The 8177-nt window shown below is 46.2% G+C and overlaps 1 protein-coding gene across 4 annotated transcripts in view; it reads right to left on the bottom strand.

Moving 5' to 3' along the window:
• Positions 1–8177, bottom strand: part of LOC117414441 (RNA helicase Mov10l1-like) — a 40306-nt gene continuing 32129 nt past the window's right edge. For 3 of the 4 annotated variants that reach the window (XM_058985455.1, XM_058985453.1, XM_058985454.1), the window contains exons 25-27: positions 4982–5122; positions 3631–3722; positions 1–280 (exon numbers count right to left, since the gene is read on the bottom strand). In XM_058985455.1, the coding sequence (XP_058841438.1) occupies positions 199–280; positions 3631–3722; positions 4982–5122 (315 nt within the window). In that variant the 3' untranslated portion in view covers positions 1–198. Of the gene's footprint in view, positions 281–3581; positions 3723–4981; positions 5123–8177 lie in introns of all 4 variants that reach the window. The other variant, XM_058985456.1, reaches the window with a different exon arrangement.

Here is an 8177-nt window from a genome sequence, read left to right as displayed (position 1 = left end):
TGTATTTACTGGGAATTCTTTATTTGAACAAAAAAAACCATGAAAAAGCTATTTATTTAAATGATTTATCTCATTGAATAAAACAAACAGAAAATCCTCACAAAAGAACGAATTTCCAAACAGAGGCGAGGATCCTAGACAGGCCCTCCCAGCTCCCAGAGGCACAGATCAGCAGCCAGGCCCTTCGTGACGTACAGATCAGGAGCCGGGCCCTTCGTGAGACACAGCAGAGTGGCTGGGGGCAGGGGTGGGGTTCTGATTCCTCTTCGTTGAGCCACATCTAGGGGCAACAGATTCAATACAAATCAAGCACCCTGTTTACTGATGCAGATCCAGGAACCCTGCGAGTCAGATTCAATACAAATCAAGCACCCTGTTTACTGATGCAGATCCAGGAACCCTGTGAGTCAGATTCAATACAAATCAAGCACCCTGTTTACTGATGCAGATCGAGGAACCCTGCGAGTTAGATTCAATACAAATCAAGCACCCTGTTTACTGATGCAGATCCAGGAACCCTGTGCTTCAGATTCAATACAAATCAAGCACCCTGTTTACTGATGCAGATCGAGGAACCCTGCGAGTTAGATTCAATACAAATCAAGCACCCTGTTTACTGATGCAGATCCAGGAACCCTGCGAGTCAGATTCAATACAAATCAAGCACCCTGTTTACTGATGCAGATCCAGGAACCCTGTGCTTCAGATTCAATACAAATCAAGCACCCTGTTTACTGATGCAGATCCAGGAACCCTGTGAGTCAGATTCAATACAAATCAAGCACCCTGTTTACTGATGCAGATCCAGGAACCCTGCGAGTCAGATTCAATACAAATCAAGCACCCTGTTTACTGATGCAGATCCAGGAACCCTGCGAGTCAGATTCAATACAAATCAAGCACCCTGTTTACTGATGCAGATCCAGGAACCCTGCGAGTCAGATTCAATACAAATCAAGCACCCTGTTTACTGATGCAGATCCAGGAACCCTGTGCTTCAGCACACAGCCTCACATTCTTCCTCTCACTGAATTGATGAATATGGACGAGAAGCTGTGAGACGGACCCCTCCCTCCACAGTGGCTCCACCGTTCTGATGAACACTGCCCTTCTCTCTAGGACATCACAGAGTTGGGTGCTCAGCTTTAACTCAGTGCAGAATGACCCTGTCAGTCAGCTGCACACGTCACTGTGCAGAACACAGAAACCTCGCGGTGCCACATCTGAATGTCTTGCCTCCAACTCCCCCTTAACAAACGTTCTCATTATTGTAAATGTCACGGCATTACAGGATCGTTTTCATCCATAAACAACATTCCAGGACATTAAAACCTGCTTCAGCTCTAAACTGCAAGATTATAATGTGCTTTGGAAACCTGAGACAAGCGACCCCGACGCACGTCCTCGGACCCTCGTCTGGAAAGCTTTTAAACACTGAATGAGTCCCGGTCCTCTCTGCCAAGAACAGCTAATGAAGGAAACAAAGAGTGTGAACCAGACGAACGAAGAGAGGGAGAGAGTGCAATAAAGAGTGTGAACCAGACGAACGAAGAGAGGGAGAGAGTGCAATAAAGAGTGAACCAGAAGAACGAAGAGAGGAAGAGAGTGCAATAAAGAGTGAACCAGAAGAACGAAGAGAGGAAGAGAGTGCAATAAAGAGTGTGAACCAGACGAATGAAGAGAGGAAGAGAGTGCAATAAAGAGTGAACCAGACGAATGAAGAGAGGAAGAGAGTGCAATAAAGAGTGAACCAGAAGAACGAAGAGAGGAAGAGAGTGCAATAAAGAGTGTGAACCAGACGAATGAAGAGAGTGCAATAAAGAGTGTGAACCAGACGAACGAAGAGAGGAAGAGAGTGCAATAAAGAGTGAACCAGAAGAACGAAGAGAGGAAGAGAGTGCAATAAAGAGTGTGAACCAGACGAATGAAGAGAGTGCAATAAAGAGTGTGAACCAGACGAACGAAGAGAGGAAGAGAGTGCAATAAAGAGTGAACCAGAAGAACGAAGAGAGGAAGAGAGTGCAATAAAGAGTGAACCAGAAGAACGAAGAGAGTGCAGTAAAGAGTGTGAACCAGACGAACGAAGAGAGGAAGAGAGTGCAATAAAGAGTGAACCAGAAGAACGAAGAGAGGAAGAGAGTGCAATAAAGAGTGTGAACCAGACGAACGAAGAGAGGAAGAGAGTGCAATAAAGAGTGAACCAGAAGAACGAAGAGAGGAAGAGAGTGCAATAAAGAGTGTGAACCAGACGAACGAAGAGAGGAAGAGAGTGCAATAAAGAGTGTGAACCAGAAGAACGAAGAGAGGAAGAGAGTGCAATAAAGAGTGTGAACCAGAAGAACGAAGAGAGGGAGAGAGTGCAATAAAGAGTGAACCAGAAGAACGAAGAGAGGAAGAGAGTGCAATAAAGAGTGAACCAGAAGAACGAAGAGAGTGCAATAAAGAGTGTGAACCAGACGAATGAAGAGAGGAAGAGAGTGCAATAAAGAGTGAACCAGAAGAACGAAGAGAGGAAGAGAGTGCAATAAAGAGTGTGAACCAGACGAATGAAGAGAGGAAGAGAGTGCAATAAAGAGTGAACCAGACGAATGAAGAGAGGAAGAGAGTGCAATAAAGAGTGAACCAGAAGAACGAAGAGAGGAAGAGAGTGCAATAAAGAGTGTGAACCAGACGAATGAAGAGAGTGCAATAAAGAGTGTGAACCAGACGAACGAAGAGAGGAAGAGAGTGCAATAAAGAGTGAACCAGAAGAACGAAGAGAGGAAGAGAGTGCAATAAAGAGTGAACCAGAAGAACGAAGAGAGTGCAGTAAAGAGTGTGAACCAGACGAACGAAGAGAGGAAGAGAGTGCAATAAAGAGTGAACCAGAAGAACGAAGAGAGGAAGAGAGTGCAATAAAGAGTGTGAACCAGACGAACGAAGAGAGGAAGAGAGTGCAATAAAGAGTGAACCAGAAGAACGAAGAGAGGAAGAGAGTGCAATAAAGAGTGTGAACCAGACGAACGAAGAGAGGAAGAGAGTGCAATAAAGAGTGTGAACCAGACGAACGAAGAGAGGAAGAGAGTGCAATAAAGAGTGTGAACCAGACGAATGAAGAGAGTGCAATAAAGAGTGTGAACCAGACGAACGAAGAGAGGAAGAGAGTGCAATAAAGAGTGAACCAGAAGAACGAAGAGAGGAAGAGAGTGCAATAAAGAGTGTGAACCAGACGAATTGAGAGGAGAGGAGAGGAGAGGAGAGGAGAGGAGAGGAAGGCAGCGAGACGGACACTCACTTTGGAGAGAGAGAGAGAGAGAGAGAGAGAGAGAGAGAGAGAGAAGGCAGCGAGACGGACACTCACTTTGGAGAGAGAGAGAGAGAGAGAGAGAGAGAGAGAGAAGGCAGCGAGACGGACACTCACTTTGGAGAGAGAGAGAGAGAGAGAGAGAGAGAGAGAGAGAGAGAGAGAGAGAGAGAGAGGAAGGCAGTGAGATGGACACTCACTTTGGAGAAAGAGATGAGAGGAGAGGAGGGCAGCGAGACGGACACTCACTTTGGAGAAAGAGATGAGAGGAGAGGAGGGCAGCGAGACGGACACTCACTTTGGAGAAAGAGATGAGAGGAGAGGAAGGCAGCGAGACGGACACTCACTTGCTCCTGGCTGCCAGCTCTGGGGGGATGTCGCAGCCCAGAAAGGCCCCGTTGAGAATGGAGTACTCCAGCAGCGCCCCGAAACATGGGTCCTGAAACGAGTCAGGGGGTCACTTGCAACACAGCCCCCCCAATCCACACACTGCCCTTAGCAGCACCCAGAGAGGAAAGGGAGAACCCAATGCTGACAATGTTAAACATTTCTTCCTCATTAGTAGTATTAGTGGTATAGTAGTCGTAGCAGCACTATTACAGTATTAGCAGTAGTATTAGCAGCACTATTACAGTATTAGCAGTAGTATTATTGTGTTAGTAGTACTTTTTATTTTTTATTTTAATTTAAAAAAAAAATTTTTACCCCATTTTCTCCCCAATTTGAAATGCCCAATTTCAAGCCTGGCTCAGCGCTGCAACCCCCGCGCTGACTCGGGAGAGACAAAGACGAACACACGCGTCCTCCGAAGCCGTCGGCTTCTTTACACACTGCAGGCTCGCCATGCAGCCACCTCAGAGCTACAGCGTCGGAGGACAATGCAGCTCTGGGCAGCTTACAGGCAAACCCGCAGGCACCCGGCCAGACGACAGGGGTCGCTGGTGCGCGGTGAGCCGAGGACACCCTGGCCGACCTAACCCTAAACCCCCACCCCCCCTCCGGGTGGTGTCTGGCCAATTGTGCAGAGCCCCCTGGGAACTCCCGTCACTGGTCAACAGTGTAATAGCCTGGACTCGAACCGGCGACACTTTACCGGAAGAGTCACTCGGGAGCCCCCAGTTGTACTTTTATAATATTAGTGTTAGTATTACAGTAGTGGTAGTATTACAGTAGTAGTATTAGTACTGTAGTATTATAGTATTATTATAGTATTGTAGTAGTAGTATTACAGTAGTATTATAGTATTATAGTATCGTAGTAGTAGTACTGTAGTATTAGTGGTAGTAGTACTGTATTATTGTAGTAGTATTATAGTATTGTAGTAGTAGTATTATAGTATTGTAGTAGTAGTATTACAGTAGTATTATAGTATTATAGTATCGTAGTAGTAGTACTGTAGTATTAGTGGTAGTAGTACTGTATTATTGTAGTAGTATTATAGTATTGTAGTAGTAGTATTATAGTATCGTAGTAGTAGTATTACAGTAGTATTATAGTATTATAGTATCGTAGTAGTAGTACTGTAGTATTAGTGGTAGTAGTACTGTATTATTGTAGTAGTATTATAGTATTGTAGTAGTAGTATTATAGTATCGTAGTAGTAGTATTACAGTAGTATTATAGTATTAGTAGCAGCAGCAGTACTATTCGGTCACGTTGCAGCCAGCCTCCCTGCATCAGGAATCGAAGCACACTGACCTTGATGAGCACATGGGGGTTTCCCACCACGATCAGCAGGGCTTTGGGGCGCGTGACAGCCACGTTGAAGCGCTTGGGGTTCGAGAGGAAACCCAGAACATGCTGCACGTCTTCATCCAGCCGGTCCTCATTGGAACGCACCTGCGACACGGAGAGGGTGGAGTTACAGACCTCATGGTGCTGCCACACAAGCACCCGACTGACTGCAAACTGCCATGATGTACCCAGCACTGCAACATGGTGTGTGTGCACTGTGTATATTCATGGTGGGTCTGCACTGTGTATATTCATGGTGTGTCTGCACTCTGCACTGTGTATATTCATGGTGTGTCTGCACTGTGTATATTCATGGTGGGTCTGCACTGTGGATATTCATGGTGTGTGTGCTCTGTGGATATTCATGGTGGGTCTGCACTGTGTATATTCATGGTGTGTCTGCACTGTGTATATTCATGGTGGGTCTGCACTGTGTATATTCATGGTGGGTCTGCACTGTGTATATTCATGGTGGGTCTGCACTGTGTATATTCATGGTGGGTCTGCACTGTGTATATTCATGGTGGGTCTGCACTGTGTATATTCATGGTGGGTCTGCACTCTGCACTGTGTATATTCATGGTGTGTCTGCACTGTGTATATTCATGGTGTGTCTGCACTCTGCACTGTGTATATTCATGGTGGGTCTGCACTCTGCACTGTGTATATTCATGGTGGGTCTGCACTGTGTATATTCATGGTGGGTCTGCACTGTGTATATTCATGGTGTGTCTGCACTCTGCACTGTGTATATTCATGGTGGGTCTGCACTCTGCACTGTGTATATTCATGGTGTGTCTGCACTGTGTATATTCATGGTGGGTCTGCACTGTGTATATTCATGGTGGGTCTGCACTGTGTATATTCATGGTGGGTCTGCACTGTGTATATTCATGGTGGGTCTGCACTCTGCACTGTGTATATTCATGGTGGGTCTGCACTCTGCACTGTGTATATTCATGGTGGGTCTGCACTGTGTATATTCATGGTGGGTCTGCACTGTGTATATTCATGGTGGGTCTGCACTCTGCACTGTGTATATTCATGGTGGGTCTGCACTCTGCACTGTGTATATTCATGGTGTGTCTGCACTGTGTATATTCATGGTGTGTCTGCACTGTGTATATTCATGGTGGGTCTGCACTGTGTATATTCATGGTGGGTCTGCACTGTGTATATTCATGGTGGGTCTGCACTGTGTATATTCATGGTGGGTCTGCACTCTGCACTGTGTATATTCATGGTGGGTCTGCACTCTGCACTGTGTATATTCATGGTGGGTCTGCACTCTGCACTGTGTATATTCATGGTGTGTCTGCACTGTGTATATTCATGGTGGGTCTGCACTGTGTATATTCATGGTGTGTCTGCACTGTGGATATTCATGGTGGGTCTGCACTGTGTATATTCATGGTGTGTCTGCACTCTGCACTGTGTATATTCATGGTGGGTCTGCACTGTGGATATTCATGGTGTGTCTGCACTGTGGATATTCATGGTGTGTCTGCACTGTGTATATTCATGGTGGGTCTGCACTGTGTATATTCATGGTGTGTCTGCACTCTGCACTGTGTATATTCATGGTGTGTGTGCACTGTGTATATTCATGGTGGGTCTGCACTGTGGATATTCATGGTGGGTCTGCACTGTGTATATTCATGGTGGGTCTGCACTGTGTATATTCATGGTGGGTCTGCACTGTGTATATTCATGGTGTGTGTGCTCTGTGGATATTCATGGTGGGTCTGCACTGTGGATATTCATGGTGGGTCTGCACTGTGGATATTCATGGTGGGTCTGCACTGTGGATATTCATGGTGGGTCTGCACTGTGTCTGCACTCTGCACTGTGTATATTCATGGTGGGTCTGCACTGTGTATATTCATGGTGGGTCTGCACTGTGTATATTCATGGTGGGTCTGCACTGTGGATATTCATGGTGGGTCTGCACTGTGGATATTCATGGTGTGTCTGCACTGTGTATATTCATGGTGTGTCTGCACTCTGCACTGTGTATATTCATGGTGGGTCTGCACTGTGTATATTCATGGTGGGTCTGCACTGTGTATATTCATGGTGGGTCTGCACTGTGGATATTCATGGTGTGTCTGCACTCTGCACTGTGTATATTCATGGTGTGTCTGCACTGTGTATATTCATGGTGGGTCTGCACTGTGGATATTCATGGTGGGTCTGCACTGTGGATATTCATGGTGGGTCTGCACTGTGGATATTCATGGTGGGTCTGCACTGTGGATATTCATGGTGTGTCTGCACTGTGTATATTCATGGTGGGTCTGCACTGTGGATATTCATGGTGTGTGTGCTCTGTGGATATTCATGGTGGGTCTGCACTCTGCACTGTGTATATTCATGGTGGGTCTGCACTGTGGATATTCATGGTGGGTCTGCACTGTGGATATTCATGGTGGGTCTGCACTGTGGATATTCATGGTGGGTCTGCACTGTGGATATTCATGGTGTGTCTGCACTGTGTATATTCATGGTGGGTCTGCACTGTGTATATTCATGGTGGGTCTGCACTGTGTCTGCACTCTGCACTGTGTATATTCATGGTGGGTCTGCACTCTGCACTGTGTATATTCATGGTGTGTGTGCTCTGTGGATATTCATGGTGGGTCTGCACTGTGTATATTCATGGTGTGTCTGCACTCTGCACTGTGTATATTCATGGTGTGTGTGCTCTGTGGATATTCATGGTGGGTCTGCACTGTGTATATTCATGGTGTGTCTGCACTCTGCACTGTGTATATTCATGGTGTGTGTGCTCTGTGTATATTCATGGTGGGTCTGCACTGTGTATATTCATGGTGGGTCTGCACTGTGTATATTCATGGTGGGTCTGCACTCTGCCCTGTGTATATTCATGGTGGGTCTGCACTCTGCACTGTGTATATTCATGGTGGGTCTGCACTGTGTATATTCATGGTGGGTCTGCACTCTGCACTGTGTATATTCATGGTGGGTCTGCACTGTGTATATTCATGGTGGGTCTGCACTGTGGATATTCATGGTGGGTCTGCACTCTGCACTGTGTATATTCATGGTGGGTCTGCACTGTGGATATTCATGGTGGGTCTGCACTGTGTATATTCATGGTGGGTCTGCACTGTGTATATTCATGGTGGGTCTGCACTCT

Source organism: Acipenser ruthenus, chromosome 14 (assembly GCF_902713425.1).
Source record: "Acipenser ruthenus chromosome 14, fAciRut3.2 maternal haplotype, whole genome shotgun sequence".
Taxonomy (NCBI): Eukaryota; Metazoa; Chordata; class Actinopteri; order Acipenseriformes; family Acipenseridae; genus Acipenser; species Acipenser ruthenus.
Note: the sequence above shows the minus strand (reverse complement) of the source record. Positions and strands in the feature narration are given on the sequence as shown.